The following is a 25,376-nucleotide window of genomic DNA, read 5'->3' as shown; positions in this document are numbered from 1 at the left end:
ATCAGATCTCCTCTCCAATGAATTTTCTGATTAAAAAATAAAGTATAGTTGCTGATATTGTTGGTGTATTCTCTCCTCCATGCTGAGGGTAATAATTCCTAAATTTAGCCTGGAAGTAAGAGAGTTAGTATAACCCAGAGAGTATATTCTTTTTAAAGTTACCCAATGAAAGTTAGATTTAGAAATACATATATACACATACAAAATATAACAGTTTTATATAAATAAATAACAGAAATAGGTACAATATTGAATATATGCCTTGTATTTGAAGCCACATTACTCATAAACTTTATACTTTAACACTGTCAACTTTAATCTGATTATATCTGTCATTAATAATTCAAATTTTAAATATGACCAGCATCAACACCATCTTGCTTTTAATTTAATAACATAATACTCACATTGCTACAACATAAATAAATTTATTTCAAACATCTTGGCTTGACATTATTTTGACCAGCTTTCTTTGGAGAAGGCAAGTAAAATTATGCAGAGTATGCTTGCTCACTGTTTTATTCTCTAGGTGTTAAGCACCTATGGGAACAAATCAACGCTTACTAAAAATAAATCAAAATAAAAGTGAGTGTTATTCATGAGATTCATTATGTTTACTTACATGCTACTTCCAGAGATGCATTTCGACTCACTGCTTCACCAAGGTAGTTCCTTGCAACACACACGTAGCTTCCTTCATCAGGTTTACTTCTGCGCCCGTGCACAATGCGCAAGAAGAATAAGGATCCGCTGGGCAGGAGCATCCTGTGGGACCGGGGATCATCCTTGTCAGTCTCCACCCGCTCACCATCCTTGTACCACTCAATGGTGGGTGTTGGCCGGCCCTCGGCCTTACAGTTCAAAGTGGTGGGCTCTCCCTTAGAGACAATGACATCGGAAGGGTGCTCCACGATCCGCGGGGGAAAGTCTTCCTGGCGAAGACGAGATCCTATGAAACATGACAGAATGAAGACAAGTTTTAACATTTCCTCATCTGTAGCTTTTGTTTCATTTAGGTTTCCACTGATGAAACTGAACTATTCAATCATTTAAAATGCACTTACTACTATTTTATTTATGTTTCAGCCTTTTGTTCTTTATGCTTTCATAAATCATCACAAATCCCTGGTGGAACAAGACAATATAGCAATAAATTAACACGTTAATTCTAATGAGTTAAGTTTAACATGTTCCATGAGTCATTACACACAAAAGTAAAAGAGCATGAAATTTCCTCTTGGAATCAGTAAGTTGGAATGGATACTAAGGTGAGTTAGACTCATTTCCTATTGCCAAAGTGCCTACTATGTACTGGGGGAGACAGCCAAGTACCTAGAATACATACACAGAAATCATTTATCATATTAGCATTGTGTTATCAGAGTCAACACAAAAAGAGACCTGAACATTTATGTACCAGTAATAACTCAATTTAACATGTCGGGAAGAAACTTAATGACATAAATTGTAGAGAAAGTAAGCAGTAGAGGCAGGATTTGAACCAAGGTATGTCTGCCTGAGGAACTCAAGTTAAATTACTATGTTACAATGAATGTTGTTGCATGGAGATCCAAGAAATGTTTTATAGGAAAAAATCAGGAACAGACATGTTAACTCTAATTAGAGCACAGTAAGAGGTGCCACTCAAAAAGGTGGCATCTAAATTGAGTTGCAAAGAATGAAAATAATGTCAACAGGAGAAAGATACTGATGAAACAGCATGAGCAAAAGGACAGAGAAACAACAGTACATATGTATCTTTCATAATCAGGGAGGAAGTTAATGTGGCAGGTGAGGGTGAACAGCAGTCTTATGGTCAGAGACAAAAGGGCTTAAAATACCACGCTAAGGAGTGTGGACTTTTATTCTATATGGCTAGCTGATTTTGAGGGAGCAGTGACATGACTGTGTATTAGAAAGATACTTTGGATCTGCAGTGTAAAACATAGATAGCAATGGAGCCAAAAAGACAGGTGAGAGTTACTTCAGTATCCCAGAGAACAATAAAAAGAACCTGACCTTGAGAAATAAGACTTAAGGTAGAAAACAAGAGGAAGATACAAGCTATATCATAAACTAAACACTGGAAAGAATTTGTTATTCCACACAATAAGGAAGAGTGACAGGTATCAATGACTTTTTTGTGATTGCAATGAAAGTGAGGCCATTACAAGGTTGAAAAAATAGAAAGAGAAGAATCTGTTCAGTATTTTAAGATGAAAATTTTGCATAATGTATTGTTTGAAATGTTTTAATTTATAAAGTGTCAGAGGCCATTATTTGTGGAAAGGTCCTGACAGATGCTGCAAATAATTCTAAAGGAGACACTGAGAGAACCCTGTCTAAAAACATTAATAATCTAAATGGAAGCCTTTTTTTTTTAATGGGAGCTTTTAAAAACTAGTTCTTAAAATTTTCCAACCAATCACCTAATATTAGCACATTTCTGCTCAATAAATAGAAGTAATATTTACTCATCAATGTTATTTGATGAGTACTTTCAATATTACTTACCAGTTTACTTTCAATATTAATTTAAAATTCATATTTTAATTTAATAAAGGGAATTTAATTTGGTAACGAATGAGTCTTTTCTTTTGTGAAGAGGATTAACTTTTAAAGGTTGCTGATTACCACTTGCCATCTCATCAGATCCAAGAAGGAACTTTTACAAGTTTTAGGTACCTAAAGTAAGAGTAATTTACAGTATATGAGTCAAAATTAAAAAAAAAAAAAAAAAGAATGAAAGAGACCCCAAAGCATATGGATGGGAAATCATATCATATATCATAATAATAAAGAAGGCTATATATTGTAATTATTGAGACCCTAATACAAAGTAGGAATTTATAGAACATAAAAAGTAAGAATTATCTTAAAAAGTAATAACCAAGTAAGATCTCAAAGTATTTAAACATGAATGGCTAATCATATCTTACAAACCAGTAACATATTATCAAATGTAAAGCTCTGGATATACAGCCACAGAAACTTAACCTAAAATGTACCAAGAGTTATATGTCACTTTTCCTGTAACAGGCACATGGTAAGCTACAAACATCTTGTTTAGATATCCTTGCTCTTCTCTAATCTTCCATTTGAAGTCATCAACATTCTCCCTAATACCAAGCTTGTTCTATTACTAAAAATAAGTTTTAATCATCCACATTTTTGGAGTACTGTTTACTACATCAAGTAATTCTCTATCTTATTAGGCACTTGGCCTGGATAAGGCCTGAACAGGAGCTGAAAACACACTAGCATTTATTAAATAAAATATAAAATAATAGAATAAGAGAAATAGAAGCAAAATATCTAAACTATTTAGCAATAAGATTTAGAATCCAGCATGTCCAATAAGCACTCAGAGAACTGTACTCATTTATGACTATGATATATGTAAATAATTCCAGTGCTATCACATCTGATATTCAATTAGCAACTTTATTCCACTGTTATAAAAACTTAAAAAGAACATCTACAATTTAAATGTAAGAGGTAAAATTATGAGATAACTCCAAGAAATTATAAGAGCAAATTTTCATGACCTTGAGTTAGTCAAAATCTTCATGAATATGACACCAAAAGCAAGTAACAAATGAAACAGATAAACTGGACTTCATAAAATTTAAATATATTTGTTATCAAAAAATCTACAGAATCAGAAAACAACATTTGCAAATCATATATCTGATAGGGGACTTATACCTGGAATATATAAAGAACTCTTACAATCAATAAAAGTACAAATAACCAAATTTTTAAATGGGCAAAAGATCTGAATAGGTATTTATCAAAAAAAGTTAAACAAAAAGCCAGTAAACATGAAAAGATGCTCAACATCACTAACTATTAGGCAAATGCAAATCAAAACCACAACATGACATACTTCACACCCACTAGGATGGTAATAATCTAAAAAAATGTAAAATATCAAGTACTGTCTGGGATGTTGAAAAGTTGAGAGCCTCATATAGTGCTGGTAGGAATGTAAAATGGTGCAACCACTTTGGAAAATTATCTGGAGTTCCCCAAAAAGTTTTGGATTAACATATGACCCAGAAATTCCACTGGCTGGTATATATCCATGAGAAACGAAACCTTATGTCCAGAGGGTGAGAGGTGAAGAGGGACAGGGGAATCTTTGAGAGGGTGATAAACATATTTTAAAATTGATTGTGATGATGGTTGGACAATTCTGTGAAAATAATAAAAAGTATATTGTATACTTTAAATGAGTAAAGTGTGGGGCGTATGATTTGTATCTCAATAAAGCAGTTTTTAAAAAGTCTTAAGTAAACTGTGAACAAATTTAATACAAGGCATTTTAATAATTCATGTTTACTCTTAGCAACTGTTAGATTATTTTCCTCATTTATAGTTTTAGGTTTTAAATGGAATCATCAGGACAGTAGTGGCTAGTAGGGCATAAAACAAAGTTGAAAGTTTGTACCAGCGAATAGATAAATGATTGATAGTGACAACTAAAAATTGGCACTGGCCATCTGCCTCTAAAAGGATTAAGTCACTAGCTGCTGACCTTCAACATACCCTGAAAGGAATTCAGGATGGAGGTCAGAAAGGTAGAACAGGGCTTCAAACAGTTAAATATTTTCAGGAGAAGATTTCATGAGCCCATATTCTCACATGTTCTCATATCTAGAAAAGTAACAAAATCATTAACGGAGATATCTGCTCCTGGAGATTAGCAATAACCTTCACAAGACTAGCAGAAACCTTCTTCAAAAATGTGTGCTTGGTTGCATGCACCCCTCTTCACTAAAATCAAATAAATACTGACCTTCTCCCTACCTCTTCAGAGCAGCTCCTTAGAGCTATATGAGATGCTGTCTCCTGGGCTATAGTTCTCATTTTGCCCAAAATAAAGCTTAACTTGCAACTCTCACATTGTGCATTTTTTTTCAGGTGACAACAGATATATAGGTAGGTAGATAGACAGATACAGAGATATGCAAAGACACAGCTGCAATCTAAATTTTAAGATGTTATTAAGAGTGAGAGGATTAATTTTGAGCTCCCTTAAAATTAGACATTATACAACTATAGCATTGACCCTTAAGATGGATAAACCTCAGATAGGTCCAAGAATTCTCTGAAATGGTGTATAAAATTGGGTACTTTTATGTGGGCAGGAGGTAGTGGAGAATGGGACTAAAGCTTTCATCAAATTTGTAAGAGGACTGAGACTTTAAAATTATGAAGGACCACTAAAAACTAGGTAATCCATGTAATCCCATTATTTGGTTCATCACATAAAATGCCATGAAACAGTTTAACTTCAAGAACTTTGACACCCAAAGGCATATTAGAGATACAGGATCCCCAGCCCAATCCCAGACCCACAGAATCAGAATCTGCATTTTAACAAGCTCCCCCAGCAAAGCATATGCACATTAAAGTTTAAGAAGCAATGCTCTGAACAGTTTTAGTATGGTCTTGAGCTACGGATGTTTTTACATTTTTATAGTGTTGTTAAAAGAAAAGAGTGAAGGAAAAAGGAGGAGACAAAGAAAAAGAAGGGGAAGGTGGAGGAAAAAAGAGACCTTATATGGTCTACAAAGCTTGAAATATTGCTTTCTGATCCTTTTCAGAAGTTTGTCAATCCTGTTCTAGAGCACCTGTTTATCACTTTCTATTAATAACTTTAGTTTTTTAAATTTATCTTTTTATATAGGACCAGATGGACTGTTTTCTCCAGATTTCAGACAAATAAAAAAAAAATACTTCAACAGCAGAAAAAAGAAACTTTGCTCCTGTAACAGGAAATATTCAGAATCCCTATTTGATCATATAGACTAAGTATCATGTCAGAATTACTATCTGCAATTCTAACTTTGCTTGCAGCTGATAACAATTCTGGACATCTTTTTATATCTCAAATGTGAATTGAATAATAAAATACTCAAGTTTTAATTTAAAACATCTTATTAAACTGTCCTTAGCTATTATAAAGAAAGATGATGAAAATTAGTCACAGGGTACTACAGGTGAACATCTAAATGTTTACTTTTAGTGTCCAAAAAGGAAGCTATAAAACAGTCAAGTGACAATATTCATAACTGAATAGCTGATAGAGGCAGAATTATATATATCTCAGGGCCGTTCATCCAAAATGTACCAGACTTCATAAAAATGGTTGAAAGAGTAAGTAAAGAATGCCACTACAAGTAGACTAATTTAAAAATAAATTCTAAAATTGATTTCAATAAAATGAGCCAAATTAACACCTTTAGTTATGATCAGAAAGCATCTTCTTTGTTTTTCAAAGTGTGATTCTTAGACTACATGCATCAGAATCACCTGAGATATTTCTTTAAAATGGAGCTTCTTGGTCTCCACAGTGAATAGAATGCATCAAATGAGACAGCCGGATGTAGAAGTGTCTTTGAGTAATGTTCTAAGCACCCAAATTTACATAATGGATTATTTCCACTTCTCAGAGACTCTCAAACAATGATTTTGTAATGATTTTAGTAAAATATTTAATAAAACACAAATTGAATAGTTTATTAGCTCTTCAAATTTTAAAGAATTGGAGGTAAAGTATAAAATCATAATTCACGAATATATTTAAATTTAGTTTTATTTACTCAATAACCACTCATTTGCAGTGAGTACTACCAAACTTTTGTTTTCAGAAGTGATTTCAATTGTATAATACAGTGACGGAGGATAATGCACCTAAAAGAACACTGGCTGATTTCATTTAATGTGTTTGAAAGTAAACTGCTTCTGCCTTTTTATTCAGTTGGAATATAATATTTCCTTGCACTAAGCTTTATTTTTCATTCATATACTAGATAGCTATATCTAGTAAGTTAAATAACATATTTCAAATTTTTCTGAATTTTTTCAAGGGCAGGAGAAAATTTTGGTAAATACATTCCCTCCAGCAAAATTTCTACACAGTATTCATTTTGCTTTTTCTTAAAAATGTACAGAATATTGTGCTCTAGTTCATAATGAGTATGTTTGCTTTAATAAAATATTTTCCAAAAAATTTAGTAAACTTAAGCCAGCAAGATTTTCTATGATTACTCCAGTTCTGGATGTGACCAGAGATACTTCCTGAAGTTACCCCTCCCGTCTTCAGAGGTACATAGTGCAGCATAAAAAAGTGAAGGCTGGATGACCATCACAAAAAAGGAGTCAGTGTGGTAGGAATAAACAAAGAGATTATTGACTAGCAAATATTTATGCCTCACTTTTACTAGGTAGAAATCATAACCCCAATGTCTCACCACTCAGTTTAGATGATTAAAAGAAACATATATACGTAACATGCACCCCAATGTTTATAGCAGCACTATATATAATAGCCAAGACGTGGAAACAACCTAAAAGTCTACAGACAGATGACTAGATAAAGAAGTTGTGGTATGTTTATTCAATGGAATACTACTCAGCCATAAAAAAGAATAGCATAATGCCATCTGCAGCAAAATGGATGGACCTAGAGATCATCATTCTAAGTGAAGTAAGCAGAAAGAAAAATACCATATGATATCACTCATATGTGGAAACAAAAAAAAAAAAAAAGAGGGCACTAATGAACTCATCTACAAAACAGGTATAGAGTCACAGACATAGTAAATGATCTTATGGTTACTGGGAGGGGGAAGGAGGTGGAAGGGATAAATTTGGGAGTTTGAGATTTGTAAATGTTAGCCACTACATATATAAATAGATTAAAAAGACTTCTTCCATACAGCACAGGAAACTATATTCAATATTTTGTAATAACCTTTAATGAAAAAGAATATGAAAACAAATACATGTATGTATGTATATGCATGACTGGGACATTGTGCTGTATGCCAGAAATGGACACACTGTAATTAACTATACTTCAATTTAACAACAAAAAACTAAATAAAACATATATCTAGATCACAAGGACATGTAATAAGCATCCAATGTAATTTATTTTTTCCTTTAATGATTACAAATACTCTTTCCAAAATTTGCCCCTTGCAACTCTAACCACACTGACAAGAGTTTCTCTTCTCTGAGGTCATTCTTGTATTAACAATTTTTCTGCATGGTAAATTTTAGCTAGATCAGGTTGACCTTTTTATACTAGATTTCTAAAGAATTAAAGCTGTTACTGATTTCTGTTTTCCCAAAATAAAGCCTATTTAAAATTTTCTCCACAGAAACATACCTCTGTGCCACTACAAATGCTGTCCACATTGATTAGTGAGCAGACATAATTTGTAATAATGTGGACTTAATTAATAACTCCATCAAGTCTGTCCTTAGAACTATGCTATCCTTTAATTCTTCATGATGAATAAGTTCCAGTGTACTTCCCTTATGAGGAAGGGGAAATAGAAGAGGGATGTAAGAATTTTTTTTCCCCCTAGAGGTCTTACGATGTGATAAGAAGTGGTGAGAAAGCCAGTGTTAGGAAAACACAAAGACTGTTTCATCCGTTTGAACCTTAGAAACTCTCTCAGGAGATGATCTAATTTGGCAATGAACTAAATAAATTTTAAAACTCATTTCTTTTGGAAACACAGCAAAGTTAAAAATAAGTTTAAATTAGATAAGACATCAAAATTAAATTGAGGCCTAGAAATACGTTATTTATTACAAAAATTCTGAATGGCTTTTTAATGTCATAAATCTGAAGGGCCAAGGGTGTGAAAGGGAACGACAAAAATTAAAGACGTTTCTTGTCAAACACGGCAGCCTCGATTCTGAAAGCTTTAGTTCTATGGCATCTCATGTGCTCCCTGTTTACCCAATCTCCCAGGTCCAACAGGCAAAAGATTGAGCTACTCCGAGACCCTCTTTTCCCAAACCCCATTTTACAGTTGAGAAGAAAGGGAAAAAAAGACATAGAGAAGCAAAGAAATGAAGTTTCTTTCCCCAAAACTGAAAACTACAACATAGTGGCCTTAGCTCTGTTTTCAGAATAACTTCTTCCTATCATTCTTTTTTATCTGTATTTTGGAAGTCTAAAATAGAAAGTCCCAAGCACTAGATTTCTGTTGTATTTGGGGTTTTTTTTGTTTTGTTTTGTTTTTCCCTTGGCCATTATGTGATTACATATGTGATCTTAAGCAAGTTAACTAAACTCTCTAATGGTACTATTTCTTTATTTCAAAATTGAGTCACCTAGAAGAGTAGGTTGCCACAAGTTCATTGTTTTATAACATGATTACACTCTTTATGGCCATCACATCATAATGGACATATCTATAAGAAAAGATAATGGGTAGCAGTTTAAATTTATTACCACAGAGCAAATTTTTAAAGATATACACTATAGATTAACGTTCATATTTTTAATGTAAGTAGAGATTAGATAGGTTTGCCCTTGATAGGTCTTGTGTCTACTATCAAAAGCAATGGTTGTCAAAATGCCTTTTTAGAGCACCCTCCAAAGTTTAACAATGATTTAAAAGTTTTTGTTTAAAAAGCAGCTGATGTAACACTTAAAATTTATTCTTAAATTTCTATTAAAGTGTATTCACACTGCCAGTAAATACATGGTTCTATAAATCACTTAAACCAAAGATCAACTGGTAATACATATATACTCATCTTAAAAGTAAATCTTTTATCCAGTAGTTAAAATACAACCTTAGTAAAAGATTCTTAAAATGTCTTTTCTTATTCAGGGTGAGCAGGTTGCTATAAGGATAAAGTAACTAAGACAGATTTCATAAAACTTTTTCTCTAAATTTCACAATTGTATATTTCAGGTCTTTATTTGTGTACACAACAAAAGTTGCTGAAAATAATAAAAGTGAAATACATTCTCCTTTTTTTCTCCAACCACCTTATGTTATTCAGTGTCTTTGTTATGTAAGTTTTAATTGCTTTTTATATTAGAAAATTATTTCACTTTTTGGCTGCCTGCACCCAACGCACTGAGCCGCTGACATCTCATGAGCAGGTGGGCCCAGGTGAGAGCACCAGAACCCAGAGGGAAGGCAGGACTGGTTTGGGTAAATAAGAACCAACAGCAGAAAGCAACTTAAAAAGGTGTGGGATACATGAGAATATCTCTAAAACACTGAAGAGATATTTTGAAACCACAAATCTGAAAGGTTTCCAAGTAAGTTTTTAGGAGTGGTTTTCTCCTGAGAAATAAAAACTTAATTTCCTACTTTATAAATTCACTTTCCAACAATTCAGTGAGGAGCCAACATATTAACCTGGATATTAACCAAAACTATTTCAAATCAATTTGCTACATCTTAACCATTGTTGAAGACATTCTTTAAAGAATGATTTGCCACCAAATCAGAGATTTTCATGGGTTATGTAGATTTGCCTTACAGTGACAAAAACAATCTGTATTCCAGGAAGATATCTTTGAAATTTAGCTTCTTATTGTCATATTTATTATATTTAATTGGTTTAAAATTGCATTTGGCTTTACAAAAAAATGATGCAATGAAACAATCTCCAACCTCATTCAGTTGTTTAATAATGTTTAATTTTCTAAAAACTATCAATATTTATTTGGTGGAGACTATGAATGAGTTTCCATAAAAAGACATTCTACTTACATAAACTCCTAACGGAGTGATAACATTTTGGCCTTCTATTCTATTTCCTAAGCAATATATTTTGAAAATTTTGTGCTAGTAGCATTAATCTTAGTAACTGCAGATGCCAAAGGTCCCCGTATTAGTGTCAGAAAATATCATTCCTACAAGCACTGGTATTTTATACCTGTGCTAAACTTTGTTAAATATTTAGTTTCTGGTAAATTTGCCTAGAACTCTTGATATATTTTTCTTTAATCTGAAATATCTTATTATAAAGTTAAATTGAGAGTCAATGAACCCAGTTAAAATTACAAAGTTCTTTTACTGTATTGTATACTAAGGATTTTTTTTAACAGAATTGAGAATATTGGTACAATCCAGAAATTTTCTTAAAAGAATAATGGCTAAATCATTACCCCGAAAATTAGAACTGCCATGAGCCAAATGTATTAGCTGTATCATGTCTGAGTAATACACACAAAGACTGGTTTTAGACTTGTTCAATTCCAGTTGACATCCAACTACTGAAGAAGTTGGCCTAACATATGAATCTCATCATATTACACTATTATCTTTTTAAAATATGGTTCTTAAACCATGGATTAATTTATATGGAACAGAGGCAAGACCATGGAATGGAGGATGACATCTCAGATATTGGGTAAAATTCTGTGCATGTGTGTGCATGTACCTTTAAAAGAAATGATAAAATGTATCATTGACAGTTAATACAGATTCTCTGTCAATAAGAGAACTCTGACTTGAAATTGTTCTAGTCCAAATGCAAGACAAGAATACAAAATCAGGCAAGTCTCTTACCGTCTCCACACTTTGGTTTCCACATCTATAAAACATAGCAGTACCAACCTAACAGCACTGCTGCAATGACTACATGAGATTTTTCCATGGGCTGAGCACACAGTAAGCACTCAGTAAATGTTTACTACTATTGGTGTTACTATAATATATAATCACTTTATTAGTATAACCTCTATCACTACACTCAAAGGAATTTGTGACCCCATTAAGACAGAGGACTACCATCTGCAAGACGTAGTTTTCCTGCAATTGCAGGTCATTCAAAATACAGCTTCTGCCTATCTCTCCATTGTGATTTTCACCACAGGCTGTTCCTACCTACCAAATTAAAGGTCATTCTGAATGGTATCCCTTACCTACATTTCCCTGAAGGCTCCATGTTTTCAACTCTGCACCTTAGTCAGATTTATGACATACACCAAAGTTCTAAAGATGAAAATACTAGGTGCTCAATCAATATTTTATATAAATATATGAGTAAGTATATCACTTTTGTTATTCTGTCAGTGGAGCTACAGATAGCTAAATTTTGATCAAAAAACTCTAGAACAACTGAAGATTGCTTCTACTGTGGTTTACGACAAATTGGATGTGTGGGACTTTAGTACCAGGTGCTACCATCTAGGCATGCTGAAGAAATCATTTGCAAATAATATTCACTGGAGTTTAATCAGATATTGATATTAAATAATCCTTTGTGTTTCCTTAAATATTTTATTGAAATAGGTTATACCAATACTGATTTTTCTTTGTGAAAATCTTGAAACCACTGCATGATCAACACATAGAAAGACTCTGTTTTTTGGTTACTTTTCTATTATAAGTTTAATGATGATTAAGGACTATCAAAAGAATCTTTTTAGAGAGCATGATAACATGACTTAAATGACAATCAGGAAATGGGATATTATCAGAACACTTTCTGAATTTAACACTTACCAGTAATTTAAAGGGGTGGTGGTAACAAAATCATTTTCTCCCTTTAAATGAAAGATATTTCTTCCTTGAAATCTCTAAATTACAGTTCTATAGAACTGTATTTTTAAAATAAGGATAAGACCTCTTGCAATAATAAAACCAAGTCAAAGGTGAGTATAGCGATTCCAAGGACAAAAAGAAAAATTTTTTGCTTGCAAAGTGGGAACAGCCATATTGTATTCAGTTTTCTTAACGTTGTACAATGGCATGCTGAAATTCTTTTTCTGAAGCCTCTACCTTGGAAAGTAAAAGAAGTGTATAAAGATATCTGAATACAACCTGTACTTATTGCTTTGTGTTTGACCATCAAGCTCAGCATGAATGGGCCTTCACAGTTGACCAAACTGAATGGAAGCGACAGCATCACATTTCTATGGAGTTATCTGCAAGATATGCACCTAAATTCACTTTTGAAGTATTTACTCCCCTAAAAACACCTCGGACAAGATTTTGATCCAGAATAGGTTGAAAAAGAGGCCATGTTTCATCAGTTGCAGATAGTTTTTAGGCTTGGAATTAAATCTGTTTCCAAATCTTTAGGATACTATCAAAAAAGACTGAGATGGCATTGTGTCCCTCACTTTATGCACTGCATTAAAATAATAAATAAATATAAATCTAAGTCTCTTTACGAAAAAAATTATTTAGTAAATCATAATGATTTTGATATGACTTCTATTGCAAAGCATACAAATGTTTAGTTAAATTTAGACTGAAAGTCAGAGTAGCTTTAGTCCAGCAAATAAAGAATATGAGCTACCTTAATTATTGGGATACTTTTCATTTGGGGACCTAATTTCTCTTCATTTTTGTCTATTTATGCTATCTGTTAATGCCTTTTAAAAGTGAGTGATTTAATAAAACGTTAAATTTCCTTTCAAGGGATGTCTTCTGTTTCAGAGTGAAATGACCACCAGATAACATCATTGCTGCAACAGAAATCCTGAGTGTAGTTTTCAGTTAAAAAGAGTGTGTCTGCATAGAGAAAAACAAGCTTGTTTTTCTGCTGAATGGAGAAAAGCAGCAAATGGGAGTACTATGAATGTTTTAAAATGATCTTTTTCTGCTTGAATTATATTTCGCTAAAATACATCAGAGACTCAATTCCTTGGGTCTCTCAAAAAACATCTGCAGTTTCTAGAAAACTTATGAAAAATGTTATTTTCCACTCAGTTCATTTACTTTGAAGCCTTATCAGATGAGGGATCAAATGAAACCAATCATCCCCAGGTTTTTCCAGGTTATTACCATGCAGACATGGAATTAACCTCCATCCAGCCACTCTCAAAATGCAATGCTTTCTTGTCACAAAGCGAAAGGAGTGGAACACAAAGAATTATTCTGGATTATGCTGAAGGAGGAGAAAATGCTCACAGGCAGAGGAATACAAATGTATAGAGTTACAGTTAACAGTGAAAGACAAGAATAACGATAGCTTAGAATAGGGCGGCTATTTTTGTAAATGTAGAAAAGTTGCTTTTACATTCAAGTACTCAATACATCAAACTCTGACAAGATGGATTTTAGAAACAAGCAGCAACTGAAAATCTGGAAGAAAATGAAAGGGGTATGAATTTTAAAAGAGTAAAATGTTGTTTGCTTAATATTCCATGTAGGTATACTATTTTCAAAGGAGGCAATAATAACTGTACTGGAGTGTTTTTGTATGAGATATACAAATTGATGTTGACATTTAAAAAAAAATAAAGAACACTGCTACTGGTTACTTTTGTTATAAATTTCCATCACAAGGGAGAAAAAAATCTTTGAGTTATATGTAAACTACTGAACTAAAAGTTTGAATTGAGTCAAATAATTTCTGACTCGATAGTTAAGGCCTCCTCAGGTGTGTGCTTTAGACCTCTGCTCTTAATACTTCCTGCAGGGAACTTATTCTCTCTCACTGTGTCAGGTATCATTTCTATGACAAGAGCCAAATCTCTAGTTTAGTATTCTCCAGCTAAGGGCAGCTCTAGGCTTGGTTCAGGTGCTACCTGAATGCTCATTCGTAACCTCAAATTCTGCGTATCTCAAAATGGACCCCTCACCCCTCTCCTGTCCCATATATCATCCCTCTCTCCTTCCCAACAAAATTCCATCTTTCTTCAGGTCCCTTTAAAAATCTTAGTTGTGGGGTTTAACCCCTCAATTTCTTTCAGATTCACTTATGCACGGATTCCTGAGGATCCTTCCTTCTTTCTTTCACTTTGTGTCTGCTGCTCACTTCCATCCCTCTCTAGACTCAATTTCACACTACCATTATTCCAAAAGCCTTAGAGTTTCTCGGTTCCAAGTACATTCCTATTCCTCTCCCTCATCACTCCACACCTAGAAAAATACTTTTGGATTTTAGACAGTAAGGCGTAACTTTCCTTTAAACAAACAAACAAGCATGTTAGCCAAGTAAATCTCACGCTTTCACGGAGCGCTCTAAATTCTTCTCACTCCCTTGGCCAGTAGAAATCCATTTATTCAGCCAGCTGAATTACAAATTGCACTTTTCTAAGCCCAGTTTATGCAGCCAGGATTAAGCAAATTGCCTTGTGAGTTTTATGATGAAGCACAAAACTCTGAACCATCATGCCAAGGCTCGGCATTTATTTGGACAGCATTTACTCATGCTGCCACAATGTCTTTGCAACACTGATTTATAGTCAAAGGTGCCAGAACATCACTTACTGTATTAAAACTTGGCTGTGTTTCTCCATTTTCTGAGTTCACTGCAAATTTGAAAAAATATGTTCACTGCAGGGGGAAAAAAATGAGATGCAGACTCTTTTTTTGAGGTGGCTTATATCTGATAAATTTATCTCAACTGCCCACACTGAAATCAGGTCTATTGGACAGCTTCCTCATATGAATCCTAAAATGATAAAGCAGACATCAATTAAAATCTGGTTGATTTTCTTCTATTTGACTTATGTGTACCTTTAAAAATAAAATAAAGAAATACTATCTGGTAAATAGGGTCCTTAATTCAATTTCTAAACATTTCCTGTGAGATGATGAGCTGAAAAAAAAGAGTGTAGCAGCTTTGATGTAGTTAACATGCATTCACCAGTAAATGTGAACTGAACTCAAATGTACAGAAACACAAACACTTCACAGTGAAAACATACCCACTACCTAAAATCTATCAATAATCAGGAAATGAGGAGGTTGTATATCTGTTTTCATTAGTTTACAACCAAGTGATTCCTTTAATTATCCTCATTGGGCTCAACAAGGTATTAAACAGCCAATGATCAGACACAGAAACAAAGGCATGAATAAGAGCACAATGTCTGACTTTGCCAGGCTCAATAAGCACCACCTTGATGTGCTGATGGTTCTTAATGAAGACAACTGCCACCAATTAGACAACTAACAATTAGCTTGAAAACTGAAGTGTCAAAACAGGAACAAGGGACTGACCCCTGAATACTAAATTATTTTTAGGTGGCATTTAATCACTCTCACAACAGCAAAAGACAGATTTTAGGGGTTGCTCTTTACTACAATGAGGAATTTTGCTTTACATTTTACATTTTGCAGGCTGACACGTTAGCTTTTTTTCCCCTCTTCTTTTCTTTTTTGTGTTTTTCCCCCAGTGGTACTTTTTTAAATTAAGTTATAGTCAGTTTACAATGCTGTGTCAACTTTCAGAGCAGAGCACAATTTTTCAGTTATACATGAACATACATATATTCACTGTCACATTCTTTTTCACTGTGAGCTACCACAAGATCTTGTATATATTTCCTTGTGCTATACAGTATAATCTTGTCTATTCTACATATGCCTGTTAGTATATACAAATTTCGAACTCCCAGTCTGTTCCTCCCTACCCACTCCCCCCTGGCAACCACAAGTTTGTATTCTATGACTATGAGTCTGTTTCTGTTTTGTATTTATGTTCTCCTTTTTTTTTTTTTTTAGGTTCCACATATGAACGATCTCATATGGTATTTTTCTTTCTCTTTCTGGCTTACTTCACTTAGAATGACATTCTCCAGGGACATCCATGTTGCTGCAAATGGCATTATGTTGTCATTTTTATGGCTGAATAGTATTCCACAAATGACAAATGCTGGAGAGGCTGTGGAGGAAAGGGAACCCTCCTACACTGCTGGTGGGAATGCAGTTTGGTGCAGCCACTGTGGAAAACAGTATGGAGATTCCTCAAAAGACTAGGAATAGACTTACCATATGACCCAGTAATCCTACTCCTGGGCATATATCCGGAAGGAAACCTACTTCAAAAAGACACCTGCACCCTAAAGTTCATAGCAGCACTATTTACAATAGCCAAGACATGGAAACAGCCTAAATGTCCATTGACAGATGACTGGATAAAGAAGATGTGGTATATTTATACCATGGAATAGTATTCCTTCTTCTTTTCTAACTTTTGCTGGTATCTAGCTTGATACACTCTTTCATTATGATCAAATTGTATTAGTGAATATATAGTTCAAAAGATGGGCCACATACAGTGTTTAAACATAGGACCTAAGCAGATAGTGTATATATTCTGGATTCAGACAGACCTCAGGTTCAGTTCTGGCTCCTAGAGGGCAAGTTATTTCTGAAGTAGAAAACATGAGTGTCAGATTCTTTAGCCAATATTATTTACAATGACAATAAAAGCTATCTTAGTATTGGGGTCCAGTGAGGATTGAGGAGAAACCTAAGGTCAGCCTGGGGGAGGAGGAGCCATTTATGTAAATATATCATATAAACAGAAGATACAGATATCATATCCATATATATATATACACATAGATACATATGTAAATGTAAGGTATATATACATATATCTTATTCCTTTACTAAGAACATTGCCTGAAGTGATCACTGCCCACAGAATTTTTTTCATAAAACCAAGGATTTTCAAACACTTGACACACTTTTGCACTAACCACTGTCTTCCTCTACATAAAAAAAATTTAAATTCTTCCTGTATGTACACTGGCAGACAGCCCACATTTGCCATACTACAATTATTTCTGAATGACTTGGCATAACCTTTAATGATATGCTTCTTGCATCACAGGATTTGATGTTCCATTTTTGCCCATCTCATCGCTTTAGTCTCCAGGAACTGTATTTGCGTGATTATTATTAATACACAGGAGCATTTCCGCATGGTTGTCCCTTAGCGTCTACACCCTTGGGCTGCCTTAGAGGTGCGATCACCTTTGGATCTCCACTGGCTCAGTTCCCTTGGATGGGATCCAAGACAGAACTGCCTTATGCTGAGCTTCACTGCTGTGGCCAATGGTGTAATAATGAGGTTCCCATGCCAATACACCTCGGATTTTAGAGGGTCATATTTCCCACATAAGCAAAGGCATTTAAAATGGTATGTTTCTTTTAATTTCATTTCATTCAACTTTTTTTCTTTAACGAGCAGGTCCAGATACTATACAACAAAGCACAACAGTGTCAGTAACCTGAAATTTCCCATAAACTAACACACAGACATCACACACACATACACACACACATTTGGGTATAAACAGTCACAGTATTATGGGAATGAAAATTTTCTTATTTTTCCCTTCAAGGAGGAATCTGCCACTCAACATTAATGTTAAACATTTGAATCATTACACAAAACATATAACTCCAATGAATATCTTATAAAAGACAGAATGTAGAATATATATAATTTTATTATCAAATTAATATAGCCACTCTTTTTTTAGTGGCACCATGCTTAGTCATTAATGCAAAGCTTCACGTAAGTACATATTTATGAAGAGGAATATACGAGCAAAGATTTTCAAGCTTATTGCACTCATGCCAAAGGTAGTTAGTTGTATGCATGAGGAAAAGGACACAGGTCTACCCTCACAGTCAACTGCAGCTAGCTCAGCTGAAGAGAGCTTTCCAATTCTTGGCAGAATAACAAATTCTCAAGCAGACAGGGGATAGGGGTGAGATTTTTTCTTCTGTAAGTAACTTAATGAATGAAGTACTAATTAACATTATGGCATTGATAAATGGAGAGAGAGATTAGGGATGTACTCGATATTCAGACCTTCGCAGATGGACTGTCAAAGCCACATTAATTCCTATCTCATTGGAGCATCTGCTTCTCCCATAATCCACTGCCCCTTGGTACGAACAACACAAACTGTTGTGACTCAATTCGATTTATATCAATCTAATTTCTTTTAATCCAATTTGTATTCCAATCTACTACCTTCTAATCACTTAAATCTTCAGCCTCCATCTGGTAAATTTTCTCTCAGAATTAACTGAGCAGATGCCTCTGCGATTGTCTTCCACAGTCAAGCTAATCAGACCCTCACAGTGGCCTATAGAACCCACTGAATAGGTACGTGACTTACGGTGTTGCCCTTCCAGTTACAAACTCTGAGAGGTAGGAAGACCATTTTATCTATCATTAATTGGTTCATTTGCATAACACTGCTTGGGAAGAAACACTGGACACAAAAGCCAAGAGAAGAAAAAATACAGGAAAAGAGCTAAATGTGCTCATTTCTCAAATAAGCTTTACAATTTAATCTGTCCTCTGTTTAGGTGAACAAACATGGGGTTAGAATATTATTTAATACTGCATAATCTAAAAAGCTACCTACCCTCTGCAAGATACGGGATTAGAGGAATTTTGTCTAGTCATCATAAAGTCATACTGAGACCCAACTTTGGCTAACATATTCTTAAAATAAGCTTCTGAATTTCGGAAACTTTTTTGTTACTGATTTATTCACTGGAGCATATCTGATATAAACAATACACCCCTCGGCTAATGCTGGCTTTCATTCCCATGGAAGTTCCACTGTGATCCATAATTATTGTCACAAATTAAATGTTCCCCTATGAGTAGGTTGGACAGCACTACCTGTGCATAAGCACCATTCTGGAGACACAGTAATTAACAACAATGTAAATAAATAAAGGACCCAGGATACATAAAGACAAACACTACACTGAACTACTTTGAGGTGGAATTGATTTTCTTGTGAGAACTACAGGATAGGTTTTATTAATTTACAGTCCTACTTCTTACATAGCGTATCTTGATAATATTTTAAAGTATTTTTTCTCAAATTTCAAAACATCATAAATAGAAATACCAACTATTCAGTGGGCCCAGATAAGGATTTAGCCTCAGAAGGATTTTTGCTGTTAGAAAACCCTGAAAGATTAGCATAGAAAATCATTAAATCTAGAACATAGTCTATCTTGGAGCAAAGAATGCTTAGTAAGTCAGTCTCATTAATACTATGAAAAAGGAAAATGTCAAAAATGCCTTCATAAAGCATAACATACATAAACAGATAAAACAACTGAATGTAAAATCTATTTCTAGAATTCTGACTAGAGTAAGATATAAAATGTGACTGGGTCACCGAGTATCCAAAGCAACCAGAGAAATCCAGTTGGCGAAATCAGAGGGTGACAGCATTGAAACTTCTGAGAAGCTAGTGGGACTGGAGAATTGAGGGGCACAGTGAGAAACACCGATTCATCTCTTTATCTCAGCACAAAGATAGTTAAGTGGTTATTCAGGGAATAAAACCAGTCATTTCTGGACCCAGATTAGCCTCAGATGTGCTGCTCTGAGCCTCAGGTGTTTCATCTGCAAGGTGGACCAAAAATTATGTCTGCTTCTATATACTATGTTAAGGATGAAATGAGTTCATGTAAACCACAATTTTTGAATTCTAAGGCACCATATAAATAAATGTAAGACCTCACAGCAAGGCCATTTAAGAACATGGACTCTAGACTCAAACTTGAGAACCAGAGTTAAGAGTTGGGTAACTTTTAGTAAATTACTAACCCTCTCAGTACTTCAGTGTAAAACAGCAATGATAATATCTCCTATCCCATGTTATAAGAAGAAAATGAATTAATATATAACATACCTAGATGAGCAGCTGGGGCAAAGTATCTCATGAAAACGTAAGCGTCAGCTAAATGATAAAAGCTAAAAAAGTTGTCTTTATATTGTTAAGTTCTCAAGGAAGTCTAGAGATGCCTTAACAGTTCAATAGCCAAAGAGTAGTGTCTATTTTCTCAAATGCATTCTTCTTTTCAGTAAAGGCAAACTGAGTTGTAAGGATATAACTATTTCAGGTGCTGCAGTGAGGTCTACCTATATAGAGTGGAAAGAAAATATGGTTTATATTGTACTTTTAACTGGCTTTCATATGAAAACAATCACCTCAGTGGTATCAGTAATTTTATTAAAACACTGAAACAAACGCTTACGTATACTATGTGGCAGGTATTGTGCCAAAGGGAGGGAGTCCCACCCTCACAGAGCTGAGAGTCTTGTGCCCTGAGACTTTGATTAAACCCTTTTCCCCTCTGAGCAGTAAAATATTTGAAGCAGACATGTCATGTGCTTCCCTGAAGGCCTAACAGGCTCATATAACTGGCTCAGTTATATGTGATACAAGAATAAAAGTATTAATGTACATGCAAGAATAAAAGTATTAATCAAAAGCCCACTTCCATAATCCTGGCCTCAAGGAGAAAGTAGAGATATAAATGAGCAGGGATTCTGGAACACCCAGGAACAATTCTGTACTTGGCTGAACCACCGGTACACTCAGACTACCCTGTCTGTGCCACACCTCTGATAAGGCAAAGAATGGTCCTTAAGCCTTTGATGGATAAGAAATAGATAGATTAGATAGATAGATAGATAGATAGATAGATAGATAGATAGATAGATAGATAGATAGACAGACAGACAGACAGACAGATAGATATCTCTCCAAGAGGACCAGATGCTACCTTAAAAATCTAGATAAATTTGGAAGGTCTAGTTGATGAAGGACCACAGTCCCAGCTTCCATATTACCACAGTCCTAGCTGATTCCAGTCATTTCTTGTCTAACCTTTTACCAAAGACCTGTTAGTGCCAAGCCTCATCCAAGCAATCATTCACCCAAACTGAATCCATAATTGACCAGGCTTGCCAGCGATGTGCATACAAGAATATAAGAAGCAGTTTATCAACTGTTGTCTTATGATTTTAGTTATATATATATATATATATATATATATATATATATATATATATATATATATATACACACACACACACACATACATATACATATACACATATATATATACACATATGTGTATATATATAGTATTTAGTTATATATATATATATGTGTATATATATATATATAACTATATATTTATTCTGCAGGATATAACTTAGTATTTTCAATGCCTAGCACAGTACCCTGATACATATACATATTTAACAAATATTAACACATTTTTAATAATTCTGATGTTCAATAACAAAAATACCAATATAGCTATACCTTGTCAAATTTTTGGTATTGGGTGCTTCATGAAAATTATTTTAACTCTTCAGTACAACCTTTGTATAAGCATTCCTGTTTCACAGATGAGAAATCCAAGAATTTAAACAGCTTGTAAAAATTCATATTCCTAGTACTCAAGATTATAAAAACATAACAGTGTTATTATATGGTATTTATCTTTCTCTTTCTAGCTTATTTCACTTTGAATGACAATCTCTAGGTCCATCCATGTTGTGCAAATGGCATTATTTTATTCTTTTTATGGCTGAGTAATATTCCATTGAATAAATATACCACAACTTCTTACACAGTCACCTGTTGATGGACATTTATGCTACTTTCATTTCTTGGCTATTGTATATAGTGCTGCTATGAAAACTGGGGTGCATGTATCTTTTCAAATTAGACTTCCCTCTGGATATAGGCTCAGGAGTGAGATTGCTGGATCATATGGTAAGTCTACTTTTAGTTTTTTAAGGAATCTCCATATAGTTTCCCATAGTGGCTGCATCAAACTACATTCCCACCAGCATTGTAGGAGGGTTCCCATTTCTCCACACTCTCTCTAGCATTTATCATTCATGGACTTTTGAATGATGGCCATTCTGACTGGTGAGAGGTGATACCTCATGGCAGTTTTGACTTGTATTTCTCTGATAATTAGCAATATTGAGCATTTTTTCACGTGCCTTTTGGCCATTTGTATGTCTTCACTGGAGAACTGCTTGTTTAAGTCTTCTGTCCATTTTTGGATTCGGATTTTTTTTTTGTTATTAAGTGTATGAGCTGTTTATATATTCTGGAAATTAAACCTTTCTCAGTCGCATCATTTCCAAATATTTTTTTCCCATTCTGTAGGTTGTCATTTTGTTTTGTTTACGGTTTCCTTTGCTGTGCAAAAGCTTATAAGTTTAATTACACTGCATTTGTTTATTTTTGCTTTTATTTCTATTGCCTGGGTAGACTGCCCTAGGTGAAAACTGAAAATTTTGGGTTCTGTTTTTCAAAAGGCGAGAACGTATACTTTAAATGTACTGTGTCATTTTGTGTTTTGTTTTGTTTTGTTGCCCAAGATTTTAGGAAATAATACATTCATCAGGAAAGAGTCCTGGTTTGTTTAAGTGAACTGTTCCAGCACCAACTTTGAGGCTCCCCATTTTCAAATCCTGTCCTTAAAAACTTCAGTATCATCAGTTTTAAGTAGTTAACAGGATTCAGGACATGCTTCCCCAAAATAGGGCACATTGACTTACTGAATATTTTAAGATAAAGGAATTTGGGGAATGGTAAGTACAAGGACTTTGTGACCTTCTTCTGAAACAGGCCACAAGACCCTCACGTGAGAGATGCCCTATAACCAGAGAAAAAGAGTGCCCCTATCTCCAAAGACTAATGGACACTGGAATGCAAAGGAACACAGATGTGAAGGAACAGGATGTGCTAAGTTTCCCCCAGTTTACTACACTTACCTCATACCCTCTGTCTTATCACAGTTTCCCAGGACTCTCCACTCCTCATCAAACCTAGTATAAAAACACTTCGGTTTAACCACGTTTGAGGTTTTCATTTCCTTATGAAGTCTCCTGTGTCACGTAAAACTTACATTAAATAAATGTGTTGGCTTTTCTTCTGTTAATCTGTTTTGTTACTGGAAGCCCAGCCAAGAAATTAGAAGGGTAGAAGGAAAAGATATTTGTTCTCCCCTACATAGTCCATTACAAAATTCACAGTGATCAGTGATCACTGCTGAAATCTTTAAGGCAAAACTGAAAGTTCATAATTTTGAGTTCTTTTCTGGAGAATAAACACATTCAAAACTTACAATTTTCCATAAATGCCAAACTTGTAGTTTTAACTAAGGCAAATTATGAATGCTTCATATAGATTTATCTGTATATGATAGTGAGAATAATGATGTGAAGTGCTTCATTATTTAAATTAGAAAATATAACTGATTTTTATTTGAAGAGTTTAATTTTAAAGCAATCATTCTTAAAAATTTTACACAGTTTCACCTTGAAATAATTTATAGGTGGTTGGTGAAATATAGCTTAATAAGAGAAGAAAGATCATCTGTCTTCCCTCCAGTTTTACTGGTTTTCTTTACTTTTTAAAATCTCCATCACTTAAAAAAAGCAAACTTTAAGCCAAAAAAAATTCAAAACCACAGGTTGTTGTTAAGACTTTTTTGTACCATATATACTAAAACAACTCCCTTCTGCCAAATAAGTTTTAAACATTTAAATTCGGTGCTATGTTTAAGAACCAGTCTATTTTAATCCTTAAAAAGTTAAAATGTGTTCATAAGACAAGGCAGGAAGCACAAGAAAGGGCAATAAGATCTGTACCACAATGTAGGGCAAAAATATAGAATTTATATATTACATTTTATAATACAGTAAAAAAAAAGGAAAATTATAAAAGAAATAAGTCCTCCTAAATAAAACGGCAAGATAGCAAAATATGCTTGAGCTTTTCAAACTCTTATTATTTAGTGACATCTGCAAAGAACAATAATTTTAAGTCCCATTAGTGCGCAAGAAGAAATAATGGTACATAACTATAATATCCCTCCTACAGGAACTATATAGACCATATTTTGGTGTATATATTAACATATAAATACCAAAAAGATTTACTTTCTCTGTTACTTATTCTTATTAAGAGGTTACTGATTAAAGGAAAGAGTTAGGTCCAACCCTGACACAGGGACTATCTTAGAGCTCCCCTTCCCTGCTCATCTCCAAGTCTTTCATAAATTTAAGGACAGGAATCCCAAATCATCTCAAAAGACTGCCCAGCCTTGGTGAGAGAGGGTAAATAATACTCTTAATTTTAAAATCTTACTGATGTACCCAATTTCCTTTATTAGTGAAATTCATCAGTATGTTCATCTAAGGTATTGCTTTATCTATACAGTCGCTCCCCCTTCCCATCTGCGGTTCAGTCCATGGTTGATTGAATCGTTGGATGCAGAACCCATGGATACGGAAAGTGGACTGCACTACACCGTTTTATATAAGGAACTTGAACATCCCCAGATTTTGGTATCCACGGGGTCCTGGAACCAATCCCAAACAGATACTGTGAGACAACTGTATAGCACTGCACATATTGTACCTTTAGATACAAATATGACCCCCTAAAATTGTCAACTGAAATTAGGAAGGAAAGACATGACTGCTAATAAACCTGGCTGGTCAGTCTATACCGCTAATAAAGAATGCTAACATATAAATTCTGATAACATATAAAGAGATGCATTTCATGTATATTTGTGTGAATTTATACTAACCACAAGCAAAGTGACTTCTCCTTTTACACTTATGGTCCATTTTCCATAAGCCAGGTTTTAATATATTCAAATTTCCATTTATGAAAATTTAAGTGATGTGACAGAAACATAACAACAGAAACCTTTATTTGAAAACAGTGAAAATACAAAGTTTGACATTCTTAAGTCTTTCCTCTCAAGATGAGGTAAAGAAAAATACAGCACTTTAAATACTCATGAAGGAACAATTCCTTTGGTGGAAAAGACACTATCATCTCACCCTGCCCTTAGGGACATTTATGCTGTGCTGAAATAACATTATTTCTTTAAAGGACAGAATTCATTAAACCAACCTTCCTTCCTTCCTTCCTTCCTTCCTTCCTTCCTTCCTTCCTTCCTTCCTTCCTTCCTCCCTCCTTTCCTTCCTTCATTTATAATGTTCCAGTGACTAATACACATCATAGT

General features: G+C 34.2%; 1 protein-coding gene across 6 annotated transcripts in view; it reads right to left on the bottom strand.

The window, feature by feature from the left end:
• Positions 1-25,376, bottom strand: part of ROBO2 (roundabout guidance receptor 2) — a 1,146,968-nt gene that overhangs the window by 487,467 nt on the left and 634,125 nt on the right. For all 6 annotated transcript variants that reach the window (XM_045520906.2, XM_045520891.2, XM_045520872.2 and 3 more), the window contains exon 2: positions 623-949. In XM_045520906.2, coding sequence (XP_045376862.1) covers positions 623-949 — 327 coding nt within the window. The remainder of the gene's footprint in view (positions 1-622; positions 950-25,376) is intronic.

This window comes from Camelus bactrianus, chromosome 1 (assembly GCF_048773025.1).
Source record: "Camelus bactrianus isolate YW-2024 breed Bactrian camel chromosome 1, ASM4877302v1, whole genome shotgun sequence".
Taxonomy (NCBI): Eukaryota; Metazoa; Chordata; class Mammalia; order Artiodactyla; family Camelidae; genus Camelus; species Camelus bactrianus.
This window is presented reverse-complemented; position numbering and strand designations above follow the sequence as displayed.